Source organism: Sinocyclocheilus rhinocerous, unplaced genomic scaffold (assembly GCF_001515625.1).
Source record: "Sinocyclocheilus rhinocerous isolate Xijiao unplaced genomic scaffold, SAMN03320098_v1.1 scaffold323, whole genome shotgun sequence".
Lineage (NCBI taxonomy): Eukaryota > Metazoa > Chordata > Actinopteri > Cypriniformes > Cyprinidae > Sinocyclocheilus > Sinocyclocheilus rhinocerous.
Window position 1 is genome coordinate 163,379 of NW_015643640.1, and position 18,230 is coordinate 181,608.

The 18,230-nt window shown below is 38.6% G+C and overlaps 1 protein-coding gene across 2 annotated transcripts; it reads left to right on the forward strand.

The window, feature by feature from the left end:
• The first annotated feature begins 225 nt into the window (after positions 1–225).
• On the forward strand, positions 226–16,669 carry LOC107757609 (NEDD4-binding protein 2-like). Of its 2 annotated transcripts, XM_016575136.1 has the most exons (16): positions 226–591; positions 2,566–3,457; positions 4,214–4,338; positions 5,124–5,212; positions 5,460–5,536; positions 5,633–5,785; positions 5,967–8,335; positions 9,444–9,529; positions 9,665–9,710; positions 11,105–11,271; positions 11,362–11,486; positions 12,972–13,098; positions 13,184–13,366; positions 14,659–14,827; positions 14,957–15,080; positions 15,880–16,669. In XM_016575136.1, the coding sequence occupies exons 1-16, from the start codon at positions 330–332 to the stop codon at positions 15,935–15,937; spliced, it is 5,052 nt and encodes a 1,683-aa protein (XP_016430622.1). In that variant the 5' UTR covers positions 226–329; the 3' UTR covers positions 15,938–16,669. The 2 variants fall into 2 exon arrangements, with proteins under 2 accessions (XP_016430622.1, XP_016430623.1); XM_016575137.1 differs by lacking the exons at positions 9,665–9,710; positions 11,362–11,486; positions 12,972–13,098; ... (2 more) ...; positions 14,957–15,080; positions 15,880–16,669 and having other exon boundaries at positions 11,105–11,238.
• The last annotated feature ends 1,561 nt before the right edge of the window (positions 16,670–18,230 follow it).

Here is an 18,230-nt window from a genome sequence, read left to right on the forward strand (position 1 = left end):
TTTTATTGTTTCTCTAGTGCTTAAATGCTTTGTGTCACTATTGTCTGTTTCTTTTAGCCTTGTAAAGCACTTTGGTCAACACCAGTTGTTTTTAAATGTGTTATACAAATAAACTTGTATTGTATTGTATTGTATAAGCAAATATCCTGATCCAGACTCCAGTCCAGAAGGTGGCGGTAGTGCACCAACACGTTAGGTTGTGAACCGCCAATAAACACCAAACGAAGAAGAAGTTGTTGTTGTTCTGGTTTTCTTGTACTTTCCTTCCTGTGGTAAAACTTGTAAACAGTGGATTTGTGGTCGGTGTGTTTGAATCGGGCCACACCAGAATGCCAAAGAAAAAGAAAAACGGACTGAGCCCCCCCGGAGCGGCTGAATACGGGAGCGGCTCCGAAAGTCGAGCACACGGGGCGAGTGGATCGTCTGTGACCCGGCTGGACTCATCAGATGACCGCTTTGGATCCACACAGTTCAGGAGCGGTCAGCTGGAATCTCAAAGCCGAGACGAAATCGTCCAGAGCATGCAGGAGATGTTTTCACATCTGGACCCCGATGTCATTTACATGGTGCTTTCAGAGGCAGATTTTAAAGGTAGGAGGCTGGCTGTGATTTTAGCAGGTGTCAATAATTTACAGGAAGGTATTTATAATAACCTGTTATTGTTTTGGAACATGCATATGGTTTCTTACCACGTTCCAAAGCCAGCTTTCCCACCTTTACTTGGTTGACCAACTAGTATCAGGTTTATTGCTGGTCAGAGATGCTTAAAGATCAGCTTGGATCTCCTAATGGCCATCCTAAACCAGCTACATGTACCAAAAGCTTTTATGCAGTTACTTGATGTTATATTTTCTCTATACACTGGTAAAAAATGATTGGTGATGTGGTGAAGTAAATACTACAGAAAAACAAATGTAATTCTACATGGAAAAAGTTAGTTCAGGCAATAATTAAAACATTAAATTCAACATTAGTACTCAATTCAAGCTTGTAGAAGTTAAAGCTTAAATATCAGTGTTGTAAAATTAAGTAAAACCTACTCAGCTTTTCTGATACTGGTGTTCCCATCATGCACTGTGCCATGAAAAATTAATAAGGTTGATTTTTTTCCCCACACTGTTTTATCATTGCTTTTGTTGTTAGGTTTAGCAACTTGCGATTTTGTTACATCTGTAGTTAATTTCTACTCAAAATGACACATTTATACACAAAAATGAACCTGTCATTGTGTATTGTGTACCATACTGAAGTCTCTGTTTTCGGATGAGTGCCGCTTTACTAATTATGTAGATATGGTGTCTACATGATATCTATTGTATTTGTTACTTAGATGTTTTTGAGTAACATACACTTTAAAAGCATGGTTTAATTAGGTGCTATATTGAGTAAAATCAAAGTATTGCCAAGTAAGCTTTGACTAAAGTAAAAATTACGCAAACTTTTACTGGCCAAGCTAAAGTTACTTATTTTCTTTGTTAAATTTACTTAACTTAGGTAAGTAGATTTTACTTAATTCTGTATGTGAAATTAAATACAATTATGTAATATTTACTTAATTTATGAATGTTAAGTTAAATAGTAAGTAGATTGTACAGAGCAGTAGCAGTAAAATTCACTTAAAATGTGTTAATTTTATTTTGTTTATCAAGTAAATCCTACAAGTAATTTTTTTCTAGTGTATTATTATATTAATTTTAAACTTGGGAAATCGTGGGAGTTGACATTGTCACAACGTATGATATGATTACATTCTTAAAATGAAAAATGACATGCACTAAATGGTTGGGATAATTAAGTTTTTTATGTTCATTGTTTTATGAAATGCATGTCTCCGGCTCACCACGGCTGCATTTATTTGATCAGAAATACAGCACAAACAGTAATACTGTGAAATATTATTGCAATCTAAAATAACTGTTTTCTATTGCAATCTAATTTACAGTTTAATTGGATCTTGTTATTGGCTACGCTGAAGTTTTAGAAGCCATTATTTCAGTCTTCAGAAATCATGCTGATATGGTGCTCAATTATTGTTGGTGATCAATTATTAAAAATGACTTTATTGTATAGTTTTTGCTGCTTACTATTTTTAAGAAATTGTTTCAGGATTATTTGATTAGTTAAACGCTTAAAAACAACATCATTGGAATATTTTGTATCATTATAAATTATAATTGCCTTTACTATCACCTTTGATCAACTGAATGCATCCTTCCTGAAAGTATTCATTATTTTATTTATGTATTTTAAATCTTACTCATCCCAAACTTTTGAAAAGTTGAATGTTTCTACAGAAATAAGCAGCAACAAAAACTTCTCAACATTGATAATTAGAAATGTTTCTTGAGCATTGCTCTTTAGTGTTCATGTGACACTAAAGAGCAATGGCTACTGAAAATTCAGCTTTGCCATCACAAGAATAAATGTAAAATATATTTAAGTAGAATTTTTTTTTTATTATTTAAATGGTAATAATATTTCACAATGTCCTTAAATACTGCACACATTTAAAAAAAAATTTTTTTTTTAATTTTTAATTTTTTCTTGTTCATCTCTCTGCATTAGTGGACAATGCAATGGATTCTCTTTTGGAGCTGTCAGATGCTGCCGAGGGCACAGCCCCACCTCCTCCTCCGGTCTCAGGGTTTGAGCAGGCTGCCGCTCTCCTGGGAGCGAACATCACTCAGGCAGCGCAGAGCTTCGCCTTTTCAAACCAGCCTGCATCACAACCGGAGCTCAATCCTTCTGAAACACTCCTTACAGAAGAGTTTGATGCTCTCATAGATCAGGAACTTCAAACGTTGACGGCACAGCAGATTCAAACCATGTCCTCCATACCTCTGTCTTCTCTGCCCCCTCCTTCTCAATCGTTCCCTCTCTCTTCGCTGCCTCTTACATCCCAGACTCCGCTTCCAGCTCCTCAGACTTTACCAGAGCAGGCCTCTTACTCTGATCCCGGGCTCAGTGAGGCCCGTGGTGGTAGTTCACCGGTGAATGAATTAAGTTTTGGTGGGGCTCATATCCCAGAGACCAAAACCTTATCTCTTGACTTCAGTCACCTAACACTGGAGGCCAGCTCTACTGGACCAAGGCCCTCAGCCTTTCAGGTGTACCGTAGACCTGATCAGCTCCGTAACCACACAACGTCAAAGCAGCATCAAGAAGCTCTCAGCACACCTGCCATGTTCTGGAACACTCAGGCTGCTGAGTTTCATCCCCGCGCTGTGAGGCCTGCCTTCATTACACCTGTCATTCCTAACTCCACACCATGGAGCTCTAATGCCATCCCTGCTGCTCAATGGTTGGCTCATGGACCTATCAGACAAGCACCTCTGAAACCTTCTGCAACTGTACCGAAGTCATGGACTCTGCCCTCCAGGAACAGGCTCAAATTAGAAGGGCAGGTGTTGGTGTTACTTCGAGGGGCTCCTGGATCAGGCAAAACCACCCTTGCCAAGTATGCAAAAATCTGGGATGTGTGTTATTCTATTGAAAAGAGATGGAATAGCATAGGAAATCCTTTCTTTTTTGGTATTTTACATTGCGCAAGAAGAGAGACCATAGCGTATAATTTTCTTGCCTATTTTCATTGAACAATTTAGTTCATGACATACAACACTCTATTATGTACAGGAAATAGATTTCCTAAGTTATATTAACTTTTTGAGTTTTGAGTCCTTAATATTATTTTAGATTGATTGTCCTTAGGTAACGCTTCATGGGTAGGAATTTTGCCATGTGGTGGTGTCAAATTTTCTTATTTTGATGATTGTTGAAGCTTTTTTCATGATATATGGTATTGTATTGAATCGCATTACAAAACCAAACAAACCATGTTGAAGTTTTTCAGTGAGGTTTCAGTTTACTTTTTTTAAACATCAGATTGGCCTTTGACAAGAACATTTAGGAAACCAAATGAAATTAGAAATAGTACAATAAATAAACATTACGTAAATATTTGAACCTCCTGTTGAGCTTAGTTCATTTTAAAAAATTTAGCATGCATACATACTGTCCAAGCAGTAATGCATGATAATTATCAAAGTATGCCGTAGTGAATACCAGCACATACTGTACATCGGCCGTATTTAGATTTTGAGATTAAGCACACTGGCAGATAACTAATCTGACTGATCAGAATTACACTGACCACTCTGCTGTAGGGTAGCTTCATAGATAAAGTGTCTTAGTTTTGTCTCTCTCTGTTGTCCAGTGCTATGTTGGCGCAGAACCCTGGAGGGGTTGTTTTAAGCACTGATGCTTATTTTACTCGAAATGGAGAGTACCATTTTGAGCCCCATTTACTAGGAGAGGCCCACGAGTGGAATCACCAGAGAGGTGAGTATTACAGGCCTGTTTAGCTCAAACCAAAGCAAAATGTCTGGTGTGTACAATTAATTGCAGTTATTGCCCTTTGTGTTAAATTAATAGACTGTATAAAAACATGGACGTAGTGTCCGTGACGTCACCCGTAGGTTTCTGAAGAGCTAAATTATTAAAAGGTGCAGTAAGCGATTTCTAATAAACACTGTTGAAAGTGGATCAGACAGAGCACCAAAACACACGTGTAGCCAATCACCAGTAAGGGGCGTGTCCACTCGTAATGGGGGAGGTGCCTGTGCTGCATAGTATGTTTGTGAATTTGGGGGCGGAGCTATCAAGATAGGGGTGTGATCCTTTTGGGTAGTGGTTTGTTTTGGTGAAATATAGTATTAATAAAATATAGTAAAATTGTTTGTTTTGGTCAAATATCAATCACTTACTGCACTTTTAACTACCCATTGACTACACAGTTAGATCTTTTTCAAAATTGACTACCTATACCAGCTTAATATGCTGAAACAACTGTAAGTCAGCCATTTGGATGATAATTTCCATGAAATTGTTAACTCTCCAATTTCATGTCACTGTAAACACACACTTGATTGTTTGAGAGACTTTGAGAGACATTGGCTCAACCAGTAGTGTGAGTTTGGTGAGGGACTACAAATTGGACGACAATTTCAATGAAGTGTTTTGAAAACAGACATTATTTACGCTATTCTGCTGATGGCACATACACGCTTCACCTTTAATCTTTATATAATCTTTCTGCAATTTCTTTTTGGTGATCAACATTTCAGCAAAAGAGTCTTTCGAAAAAGGCCAGTCACCCATCATAATAGACAACACCAATATGCAATGTTGGGAGATGAAACCATATGTTGCTATGGTAAGCAAGTTATTTTGAAACAAGTTATTAATGTTTCATATCAAACAGTGTCCATATTTTGTTTGTATTGTTAAAAATCAGCAGTGAATTTTATTGTAATACGTATATCATACTACACAATTATACATTGCTATAGATTTTAGTCATTGGTTTAACTTTAGAATATTCCATACATGACAGTGTGCACATAAAGAGATTCACAAAAGTTCATTGTGTTGATTGTAGACCTTCTTTTTCCTTCTCCTAGGCACAGAAACACAGATATAGGGTGCTGTTTCGTGAGCCAGATACCTGGTGGAAAACTAAACCCAGAGAGCTGGAGAAGTATGTTAAACATAACCTCAAACTAGAAATAACTATCTTTACTACACATTTCGAACATAATCCATAAACTCTTTCTGTTTTGCCCTCTTTATGAAGGCGCACAAGGCATCAAGTATCAAAAGAGAAGATCCGACGCATATTAGAAAGGTATGACCGATTTGTCTCTGTCCAGAGCATCATGAATTCACAAAGACCAGAACCGGTGCCAAGTGTTTTGGATTTGACCCAAACAGAGACTGAGCAACCCCAGTGAGTATATGCATTATAAATACTTTACAGTATTTATGTTGTGTTTCAAAATAAAAAAAACATGAGCTATGTTCACACAGCAGCAGAATATGGTTGTTCAGGGCAATTTGAGTGTTAGTAACTATGAAAACACTGACTGTGTGAAGCCATACAATTTATGTATTTCTCTTATTCCCTTCAGGCAATCTTTACCCCCTGGCCTCAGCCATCCTGATCTTGTTGGTGACTCCGGGTTGAGCAAACTGAACACAAACCTTTCCTCATCTCTGCCCGATGTGTCCTCTGTTAGCCAGACTTACAGTACCATATCTGCAGGTGAGGAAGAAGGTGAAATAAGCTCCCACAGTTCCAAGGAATCCATGTTGTTCCGTGAGAACATTCTGGAAGGGTCTGGAACACCTCAGTCTGATCTGCTCGATGCTGAAGGGTTAGACTTCGAGCTAGATGCCTGCCTTGCAGACACGGAAAAAGAATTGGGAAATTTGAGTTGCGGGACAACTGAAGAATTTGTAGCGTCAGCGCATGAAACGTTTCCGGAGCTGCCTGTGGCGTTTTCAGAGTCCATTGCTCAGCGTGTGAGGAGGGACAGAGTAAAAGACAGAAATGCCCTAGGAACTAGTGCCGTAGATCAACCTGTGAACTTTGACCCCAGGATTGATTCCTCAGGGCAAGATAAGGAGGAGGGATGTGAAGTTGAGTCTGAAGACAAAGGAGTGAGGCCAGAGCTGTTGGATTTTGTGGGGGACTGGCCACTGGAGTCTCAAAGTCAACGTCAAGGAAGACGTCAGAATTCAAGAAATAACACACTTAAGAACACTGATTTGGAATCCAGTGTTGTTGAACACGAAGATAACACTTCTGCTGATGAAGACAAGCATTCTGATACTGAGAAGCTGAATACAGTTGAATTTCAGAAACTTGTAGATCTACTGCAAGGTGGAATAAACTCTTCTCTCCAAGCGCCAGCTCCAAGTAAACGGGCTACCCTGCATTCCCCTTCCTTTGGTGGAAAAGAGAGTAACTTGAACCTGGAGACTATGGTTTGGCCTGAACTCCCTGACTGTGTGCTGGAGAGAACGTTCTCAGAGTGCACTGACCCATGCAAGGATTATTCTAATTCTTCAAGTCCATCGAAACAGAGAGCAGACCCAACTGAGCAGTCTACTCCGGTGTCTGCGGAGAAGAGCACACAGGATGAGGTTCAGCAGGAGGACAGTGTGTTGTCAGAAGAGAAATGCAGATTGAGCCCAAATGTCCAAGAAACTCTGTGTTCAAAGGTTGGCGTAGATTCAGAGAGCAGTCTGGAGAGACGGAGAGGGCTTAGCAGGAGAGTGGGGAAATCTTGTAAACTGGCACTTACCTTCACCAATCAAAGCCCTTTGTCGCCTTGCTCACAATCTCCAGTTATTTTGCATGAGCCCACTGATCTCGCACCTACAGGAGAACCACCTTCATTGCCCGTGGTGTTATGTTCCTGTGCCTCGACCCAAACACAACCTCAGGACTTTGCCTTGCTTTGGAAAATTGACCAGCAGAAATGTTCCGAGTTAGACTCTAATTTATCTAGTAGTGGTGTGTTTGTTTCGGAGGGAAACTCTTTGCGTTTCACCCCAAAAACAAATGAAGAGCAGTCTGCCTGCCAGCAGGGAGTGCCGTACCATGTGGTCCATGAGAAGGGTTCTCAGGTGGAAGAGAACGACTTTAGAGAATCTCACTCTAAAAAGCAAAACCTCGAGATTCTGAGCCGCCATTTCAGACGTGTCTCCATGGATAATCTGGAGGACCTTTATGAGAAGTGCCATCAAGATATTGAGTGGACAACTAACTTGTTACTAGATTCTGGAGAAAGACTGTCTAAAGAAGATTATGAGGATGACGAGGTTGACATGGGGTCTTTGGTTCCTGGGGAAGAATCATGTGAACTATCTATAAAACCATCAGAAACTTTGATGGGCTCAGAAAGTGACTCTAGCAACAGGTCAGCAAGTAGCATCAGTCCCAAGTTTCAGGAATCTAACTTTAGTGATGTTAGCCAAGCTGATGATGATTGGAGTCCAGGTCTAAGTTCACAAAGCGAAGCTGAAGGATCTGATGAGGCGAGCATGACAATGAAAAAATGTGAGCCCAAAACTTCCTTTGCGACAGAAGGCACTAAGGTACAACTGGAGGTTACAGCAGCTAATGAGGAACAGCCAGACAAAACAGGTCCAGGGCAGGAAGAGGCATTAGAGACACAAGGTGAGAACGTTGTTCAGTGCCTTGAGGGAGCATTGAAGGAAGGGAGCGAAGAGGAGGCAGGAGAGGAAGAAAAGGAGGATGAGGAGACAAGAGCAGAGGTAAATGCCATAACTCAGTCACTGCTGTGTCAGGTTGACGAAATGGAGCGTAAAGAGGAGGAGGAGAGGAAGGAACGAGAAAGGGAGAGAAAGAGAGCCGGACAGGGGGGAAGAGAGCCAAATTCAATGGATATTCAAACCTTGGAGCTGAAACTTCCGACTGAACTTGCATTGCAGCTCTCTGAGCTTTTTGGACCTGTTGGGGTCAGTCCAGGTAATAAAACATCTAATCAATATGTCGTATAAATCATTCAGTGAATCAGTCAATCATTCCAGTGACAGGAAGTGTCGACCCAAAACAATACAATTAATGTAGTGTGGGTCTATATTTTTTCAAACCTTGGGGAGTTTTGTTCATGGTTTTTGCATGACCTACCCATAATGGAATTTCCCCAATTTCGCTTCCTTCTACCAAATGACAAATGAATTTGATACAAAATACTGTAAAGTTTAATTGGACCCACAATCTTTAACAACAACAACAACAACAACGGATACTGGGAAGTGTTTTGTCGTCTTTTAAAAGTTAATACCTGTTTATTTTGCTGTCGTAACTATTTGATTATGTGGTTAGTTTCATTTTATAATTTTCCATTAAGCATTGTTGTTTCCTTGCTGTCCATTATCCTTTTAGAACAGAACTGTCATCACCACCAATTGAGAACCACTGCACTAAACTATTGTGTTCCCATTAAAAGCATTTCAGCTTAAAGGGATAGTTCACCCAAAAATGAAAATTCTGTCATTAATTACTCACCCTCATGTCGTTTCAAACCCGTAAGACCTTCGTTCATCTTCGGAACACAAATTAAGATATTTTTGATGGAATCTGAGAGCTGTCTGACCCTGTATAGACTCGCAACACAACTGAAATGTTCCCAAGTCCAGAGACGTAGCAAGGAGATCGGTAAAATAATCCATGTGACATCAGGGGTTCAACCGTAATTTTACGAAGTGTGACGCAAGCTGACACAGAACAGCATACGCTGTTTACGTCCAGCTGATATTCTCCAAAATGGCGCTACAGGGTGACGTGGAGAAGACGAATTGTTGAATAAAGTCGTTATTTTGTTTTCTTTTGTGCACAAAAAATATTCTCGTAGCTTCGTAAAATTACGGTTGAACCCCTGATGTCATGGAATTTTTTTACAGATCTCCTTGCTACGTCTCTTAGTCTAACAGATTTATTTTCAGTCTGATTCCAGTTTTGTTTTTAATACAGTGATATGAAAAGCTCTTACTTTGAAATGAGTAACCACATCAATCCTTATTCACGCTCATGAAATCGTTGTAAAATCTCTTTGAAATCCATATGGTTGCAGGTGCGTTTTCATCAGATGACTGTGCAGTGCAGATAGACCTGAACTTGGCCAAACTGCTGCACCAGAAATGGAAGGAAACTATTCAAGTAAGATATTTTGATATTATGTTTACAGTTTTTGGATATTAACCTACAAAAACAGCATAGATTTAAAAAAAAATTTTTTTTTTATTTGATTCTGAATTGATGTAAAACTTACCTGGTGTCTGTTGTCTTTGGCAGGAGAAGCACAGACAGGCAGCTCTGTCCTATCAACTAATGCAAGAGAGTGAGACCGCTTATTCTCTCAATACACACAAACACAGAGGGAATACTAATGTGCAGTGGGTATAACATCCAACTGAAAGATATAACACCAACAGGTCAGAATTTTTTTTTAAATAACCAGAATTACTGAGTTGGAAAAAGGATCAGCCCCTTGTGTCAGTATTTTGTTGAAGCACCTTTTGCTTTAATTACAGCTTTAAGTCTGTTGGGATTTGTCTCTACTAACTTTGCACATATAGACTTTGCATGCATTGCCCACTCTTCTTTGCAGAACTGCTCAAGTTCAGTTCAATTTGATGAGGTTTAAGTCTGGGCTCTGACGAGGCCATGCAAGGACGTTTACCACTTCTTCCCATTGGCAACTTTCTGGCAGAGGGCAGCAGATTTTCCTCAAGAATTTGACGGTATTTTGCCCCATTCATTTTTCCTTCTATCCTAACAAGAGCTCCAGTCCCTGCTGCAGAGAAACACCCCATAACAGGACATCACCACCTCCATGCTTTACTGCAGGAATGCTGTTGTTTGGATGCTGAGCTGTATTGGATTTCCACCAGACATACCGTTTCGTTTGGTGTTGAGGCCAAATAATTCAGAATCTTCAAGGTGCGTTTTGGCAAAGCTCAGTCTGACTGCATGTGGCCTTTCTTGAGGAGTGCCTTTTTACTTGCAACCCTCCCATACGAGCCACATTTGTGGAGAATCTGTGATATTGTTGTCACATGCACACAATGACCACTTTTTTGTCAAATGCTCCAGTAAAAGCTCTTTTCATGCTGAGCTAATCTAAATGAGCACAGCTGATCACAGTTGAAAGTCAAATGGCTTTGTGTGCCATTGAGAAGGTGATTAGCTGCACCTGATTGAATTTACAAGTCATTTTTAGGAGGGGGTTATCCTTTTTCCAACTCAGATTGTTTTATTTTATTCTGATATGTTGGTGTTATATCTTTCACTTGAATGTTATAAGTTGCACTGAGTAAATACAGCTGGATAAAACAAAAACTGTGTCTGTCTTCATTTCAGGCTGCAAAGCAACAAAATGTGATTATTTTAAAGGGGGGTGTCTTTTCTATACCCACTGTACACCATGTAACCAGTAGTGAAACAAAGCATTAAGAGAGAAATCACATTTTAATTTTAATGGTCCAATGTTTTGCTCTTCATATCTGTGTCAAACATCAGTATTTTACTTTCAGTGAGGTGCCTGGTCTCTCTCTCTCTCTGTATATACAGTACATATAGTATAGTACATATAGTGCACAAGACACACTATAGCAATGTAATGAGAAACCAAAGTGTACCCAATTTGTGAAAACCGCTCCATACTGGAAATAATTTTTCTCTGTTTCTTGTCTTTGCTGCTCTATCTCTCTTTGTGTCTCCATTGTAATTAAGGTCCTGTCCACTGGGGTGAATCGCAGGGAAGCAAAAGCAGTCTGAGGGACCAATTAGGTTTGCGTGAAGAAATTCCTTTTATGGATCACTGGAGTGCATCCCGTGCTCCTGTCTCACTGAGGGACATCATGATTGAAGAGCAGGTGATGCAAGACAGCATGGAGAAGGTAACGGTCACACATGGGCACACACAACACATAATCACTGCCAAGAACTGCAAAAGCAAGTAGTGAGAATGAGCTACGTTTGGGTTTTAGTCCAGGTCAAGTCTGAGGGACCTGGATAAGAAAGACGGTGCAGCCAAGTTGAAGGAGAACCAGCTGTTTTCAATGTTCCCCACCATAGACCGACATTTCCTCAGGGATATCTTCAGAGATCACAAGTGAGAATATTATACATAGTGATATTAGCAATAGTTTTATGTTTGTTCAGATCAAATTTGCTGTCTGGCCATTGAAAAGCCCAGTCGAAAGCAAAACCTGATTCTTAAAGGGACAGTTCACCCAAAATTCTGTCATCATTTATTCACCCTCAAGTTGTTCAAAACTTGTATGAGTTTCTTTCTTTTTCATTTTGAATAATGTTGGTAACCAAACAGTTGACGGTAGCCATTGACTTCCATGGTATTTTTTTTTCCATACTATGGAAGTCAGTGGCTACCGTCAACTGTTTGGTTACTTTCTTCAAAATATCTTCTTTTGTGCTCAACGGAAGAAAGAAACTCATACAGGTTTGGGAACAACATGAGGGTGAGCAAATGATGACAGAAATTTCATTTTTGGGTGAACTGTCCCTTTAACCCTGTGCCTGTAATAACTGTGCTGGAAGTCACTTTAGATTGACTGCTTAATGATTGCAGCATGATATGGCTTTCACAATGCATTTAATGATCATAATGTGAAACTGAATATTCAGTTGAAAATAATGCAAAATAGGGTTTTATTTTTGTCTACTGGATTGTAAAAAGTGGACATTCTAATGTGTGGAGTTGTTGGATATTGATGTTTTTGCGATAATGTTATTTTCTCCTCTCTTGCGGCCTTGGTTTCTTGGTTAAGGCATTTTTGTTTAGTCACACTTTATTTTATGGTCCAATTCTCACTATTAACTCTGACTTTTGCCTCAAACTCCTAATTTGCTGCTTATTAATAGTTAGTAAGGCAGTTTTTAAGTTTAGGTATGGAATGGATTAAGGGATCTAAAATATGGTCATGCAGAATAAGACATTAATATGTGACCCTGGAGCACAAAACCAGTCTTAAGTCGCTGGGGTATATTTTTAGCAATATCCAAAAATACATTGTATGGGTCAAAATTAGAAATTTTTCTTTTATGCCAAAAATCATGTTCTATGAAGATATTTTGTATATTTCCTACCGTAAATATATCAAAACTGATTTTTGATTAGTAATATGCATTGCTAAGGACCTTATTTGGACAACTTTAAAGGCGATTTTCTCAATATTTTGATTTTTTTGCACCCTCAGATTCTAGATTTTCAAATAGTTGTATCTCAGCCAAATATTGTCCTATCCTAACAAACCATACATCAATGGAAAGCTTATTCATTCAGATTTCAGATGATGTATAAATCAAAATTTCGAAAAATTGACACTTAAGACTGGTTTTGTGGTCCAGGGTCACATATGTGCTTTATAAGTACTAATAAACAGTCAGTATGCAAGTAATATGCATGCTAGTTAATAGTGAGAATTGGTCCCTAAAATAAACCATTTGTTTGTTATCATTTGTTTTTAGAAAAACATGTGCTGAGGAATTGTGCACAATAAGACGAGAAACAATAACTAAGAAAGCAGAAATAACCTGAAAGGAAATGTCTCCTGACCATCTGCTTGTGTTTGTGTAGTTACTCTCTGGAGCAGACCGAACAGTTTTTGCATGCTCTGTTGGATGACGGGCCAGTCAGAAACGTAGTGGCTCCTGAACCTGCTCCTCAGCGTAATGGCGCGCACAGAACTCCGAGTAAAGAGCGGGTGAGCTACGTGTGACCATACAGCATACTGAAATGAAACGGAATTTCTGTGTTGATTGTTGATGCATTTTGACTCACTCACTCAGAGATGGAAGCCGAGAGATGGGGAGGCGGAAGCTGCTCAATTCCAGGATTCGGAGGATCCAGAATATGAGGACTTCCGCACAGAGGCAACACTGCAGAGACATCAGCAGATAGGGTGTTTTAACAAGGCAGCTGAAGCCCATCGGCAGGGACGCAAGGATGTGGCTAGTTTCTACGCACAACAGGTTAAAGAGATGAACATTATAATGTGTGCTGAAAAACTGATCCAAAAACAAAAGAATAGTTTTGAGACAAACACAAAATTTAAAAGTGTTTTAATGTGCAATTTCTGGTGACGAGCTATGTGTCTTTCCACATTGAACGATTGCTGCGCCACATGACACACAGATAATAACATTTCTTATGTTTAATTTACAAGAAATAAGGATTTTCAGTACAAACTCATAAAAAGTGCAACAGTGCCGGCCACTTTTTCAGCAGCCTTGCTTCTGGAAGTATTTTTCTTATAGGAATTAAAAAAAGATCTTACGAGTTATAATCCATGAATCAAACCAGTCAACATATGAGGCTATATGTGTGTGTGTATATACAGTTGTGGTCAAAGTTTTACATACACTTTGCAGTATCTGCAAAATGTTAATTATTTTACCAAAATAAGAGGGATCATACAAAATGCATGTTCTTTTTTATTTAATACTGACCTGAATAAGATATTTCACATAAAAGACTTGTGCATATAGTCCACAAAAGAAAATAATAGTTGAATTTATAAAAATGACCACGTTCAAAAGTTTACATACGCTTGATTTTGTAATTCTGTGTTGATCCACAGCTGTTTCTGTTTTTTATTTTTATTTTTTTTGTTTAGTGATAGTTGTTCATGAGTCCCTTGTTTGTCCTGAACAGTTAAACTGCCTGCTGTTCTTCAGAAAAATCCTCCAGGTCCCACAAATTCTTTGGTTTTCCAGCATCTTTTGTGTATTTGAACCCTTTCCAACAATGACTGTATGATTTTGAGATCCATCTTTTTACACTGAGGACAACTTAGTGACAAATACACAACTATTACAGAAGGTTCAAACGCTCACTGACGCTCCAGAAGGAAACACGATGCATTAAGAGCCAGGGGTGTATATATATATAGATTGTTGTAGAATGGGACAATCAGACAATGTGAAATGGCATTTTTATTTGCATAACCTGACTGACTGTTGCACTCTGTAGAAATCAAAATCATTTTTGCAATTTCAAATCCCGGAATTGCTCATTCATAAACTGGAGAATTACTTGTTTCTCCTGATTCCTAGTTTCCTCTGGACCATTCTGGGGATTTTCAGACTTTCTATTGAATGAACTACTCATTCCACGAATTCCATCTCTTTCAGAATCCCTACATGTCGAGCATTATTTCCTATATCTATTAGCAGGTGCTTTTTAAAAATGCATGCCGAGTGCAGTGCTGTTCTTGGATCAGAGCTCTTATAAAGTTTCTATGCACAATTTTGTGTATGCTTAGGGTCACATGCATGGGGAGAAGATGCGTGAAGCGAACCACCGGGCAGCCATGCAGATATTCCAGCAAGTGAATGCTTCACTCCTGCCTCAGAATATTCTAGATCTCCACGGACTGCATGTGGATGAGGCCCTTCATCATCTTAGTCAGGTTCTCACCGACAAAAATTTAGGTATGTGATCCACAAACATACAAAAGAACAGTTTTTCTAGTGTATGCAGCACATGGATTGTGCAGGTGTGTTGGATAATGTTTTGATTTCAGAGTCTGGCGTTGTCTTTAATGGCTGTGTCTTTTGTAGAATTGAGTCAGGGTTTGTGTCAGCGTCAGCTGTCAGTCATCACGGGAAGAGGCAATCGCAGCCAAGGAGGAGTGGCACGCATCAGGCCTGCTGTACTAGACTACCTCAAAAACCACCACTTCAGGTATACTGACTGCATCCAGCGCTCTTGCAATGTGTCTTTCTGAATGCTACATTGATTCAGTACATGCTACTGTCATTCCATCGCTTGGAACGAAACATCTTTCAGTGTAGACACATTCTAGGTCCTGCCAATGAAGTATTAAGAATATTTGCACACACACTTAAGTCACACAGCTGGGTCTGGCTATACTTTAGTTTGGGACCAATTCTCACTATTATCTAACTATTAACTGTGACTCAGTAAACTCCTAATTAGCTGCTTATTAATAGTTAGTAAGGTAGTTGTTAAGTTTAGGTATGGGGTTTAGGATTAAGGGATCTAAAATGTGCTCATGCAGAATAAGGCATTAATATGTGTTTTATTAATACTAATAAACAACCAGTATGCTAATAATATGCATGCTAATAAGCAATGAGAATTGGTCCCCAAACTAACGTGTTACTTGGTCTTTTATTCAAAATATTGACAAAAATTCACAGTGGGTCTGTTTTTCTAAATTAGGTTATTTCATCAGCATGCATTGATCAACAATCCAAACTTGATGCACATAGTGTTCATTATTTGTAAGGTTCTTCATCTTTTTAAATTGAAGTTCATTTTAAAAGCTATTTTTGAAATGAAATGGGGGAAAAAAATCATAAATGTATAACAAATGTAATCTGAATGCTATGAAGCCAGCAGCATTATAGAAGCATACTAGGGACTTAATTTGACATATTTTGATATTGTATTTTGCAGAACCAATTGTCATTAAATGTACATTTTGTGATTTATTCATTTCTTTCTGTCTTTCTCACAGTTACACCGAGCCTAAGACCGGATTGGTGCTTGTCACGCTTCACAAAGAGCTGCTATAATGAAGCTTTTACGTTTAGGTTTCTCTCTTTCCACTGCCTTAATCCAGAGCGTCTTCTCTGAGGACTAATAGTGCCAGTATTTACACAGCTCTTTTACTACATACATATTTTCACATCTTTCAGTAATGGTGCATCGAAGTCATAAAAATCAAGGTACTACATATTTACAGTGTTTTATAATGTATTGAGCTGTATATACAGATTATACTATCTTGAATGTTGATGCTCCCTTGCAAGGCCATTAGTCACAGGATGGCTTATTCTCTTCAGTGTTGATATATGTAGAAATATATTTAATAGCGTTTCTGGAAATATAAATGCTGATGCTCAGTCAGCTTTGCATTTTAGTTGGTTTGTGAGCAGCTTGGACGGATCCTAGATCAGAATGATACATTTTATGTTGCTTTGAAGTGCTAGTGCTCGAGTTTTAGCTCAGCTTTGGTTTTTATATTTCCAGTTTAGAATGTTGATGCCACGCATATTTTTATAGACATCTTAATGCTGCTATGCAAATCTCAATTCTTATGTGCAAGAATTTATTCTGGAAAATGTTTTTGTGAAATTGTATATTTGGAAAGATTTTATATGTATAATTTTGTTTTATTTTTGTTAGACATTATGGTGGGGGGAAAAAACTGAAGGGAAGAATGAAGTCTTAAAATGTACAAGCTTTGATTCTTTTGGTGAAATTAAAATGGAGTTTAATCAGCGCAGCTCTATAGGGCTTAGTGTAGCATGTGCTTGGAGCTCAAAATCACAGCTGAACATTTTCTACATCCTCATTTCTCTTTCTCTACATTTCCCCTTGAATCAGTAGAAACCGTTGGTGGGGGAAAATATAACTCAGCATGTTGAACGCTCAGTAGCTGACCTTTGCTTCAATTAGTAAAGGTCAGGTTCCTCCATGATGAAAGTGGCAGCTGTCGATGTGAATGCACTTCCTCTCCATCAGAGGGCGACGCGCTGAATGACTTTTTCTGCCATTATTCATTAGAAATGTTTGATGCTATAGAACAGGGCTGTCCAAACTCAGTCCTGGAGGGCCAGTGTCCCGCAGAGTTTAGCTCCAACCCCAATTAAACACACCTGAACCAGCTAATCAAGCTCTTACTAGGCATACTAGAAACTTAAAGGCAGGTGTGTTGAGGCAAGTTGGAGCTAAACTCTGCAGGACCCTCCAGTTTGGGCAGCCCTGCTATAGAACATGCACTAAAGTTTGGATGCTTGGATTATTCTATTTCACTTCAACTTCATCCCAAGGCTATTTTAATACTATACCAGCTAACAGACCTTTCTAAAAGGGGTCTAATTGGTGATCAAATCATTTAAACTGGAAATAAGGATTCCTTTCAAAATGACTAAAATGTCTCCGGGACCCCACACAAAGAATCTTGTTCTTGTTTGTATCTTAGTTTCTTTTCCTTGCTGCATTTAGACCGTTTCATGCGTAATGAGTTCTTGACTGCAGAAGAAGCAAGACTCGACGCCGTAGATGTGCTGAGAACGTCACAGCGGAAGCTTAGAAGGGATTTGATGTACGATTTTACAGAGAAAAGAGATCAGCCTCGCATTTCACTTCCCTCTGCTAGAGGACGCAGCATATGCTCTGTCTGTGAAGGCATATATTATCTCTCTGTGCTCAAAGGTGCTTGAGTTTCCTGAGTTTAACAGTTTTTAAGTTTTGAGAAAAATGCAGCATTGGACTGAGGTCTGATCTCTTTCTAATGTTTCATTAAATTAAAATAACAGATGCTAAACTGAGTTTTATCTACGCATGTGAATCTCACGGTTGAAGGGTTCAAAGAGGTGAGTTGTTTTCTTCTTTGTAATGCATCTATTAATTATACCGTGCATCAGTTTAAAACTGTGGATCCATTTTTCTATAAATGCATTAAACTTATTTTGCCTGCATAAATTGATTACCAATCCAAACCTGATATGTATAGTGTTCATTATTTGTAAGGTTCTTAACCAGTTTAAATCGAAATTAGTTATTTTGTAAATTCAATATATTTTGTAAATATCAATTTTCACATCTTTAAAAAAAAAAGAAAAGCATAATATTATTGTTTCGGATTAATATAATGTGATTAACAAGGATTTCAATAAATTGTTTGATACTTTTTGTTGACATGTCAAATTTTTTAGTTACTAATTATTTTTCGATTAACAAAAATCTATAATTTTATTATACCTTGCAATGCTAAGTGAACAGCGTGTGTGTGTGTGTGTGTGTGTGTGAAGGGAGTTTTCTCCATCACCGATTATATTGTAATCCTTTAAATTTAGATTA

Coding starts and splice junctions, on each gene's coding strand:
- LOC107757609 (XM_016575136.1), top strand. CDS start 330: ATGCCAAAGAAAAAGAAAAACGGACTGAGCCCCCCCGGAGCGGCTGAA. Junction 5,786..5,966: donor ACAGAGACTGAGCAACCCCA/GTGAGTATATGC, acceptor TATTCCCTTCAG/GCAATCTTTACCCCCTGGCC. Junction 11,487..12,971: donor GATATCTTCAGAGATCACAA/GTGAGAATATTA, acceptor GTGTTTGTGTAG/TTACTCTCTGGAGCAGACCG.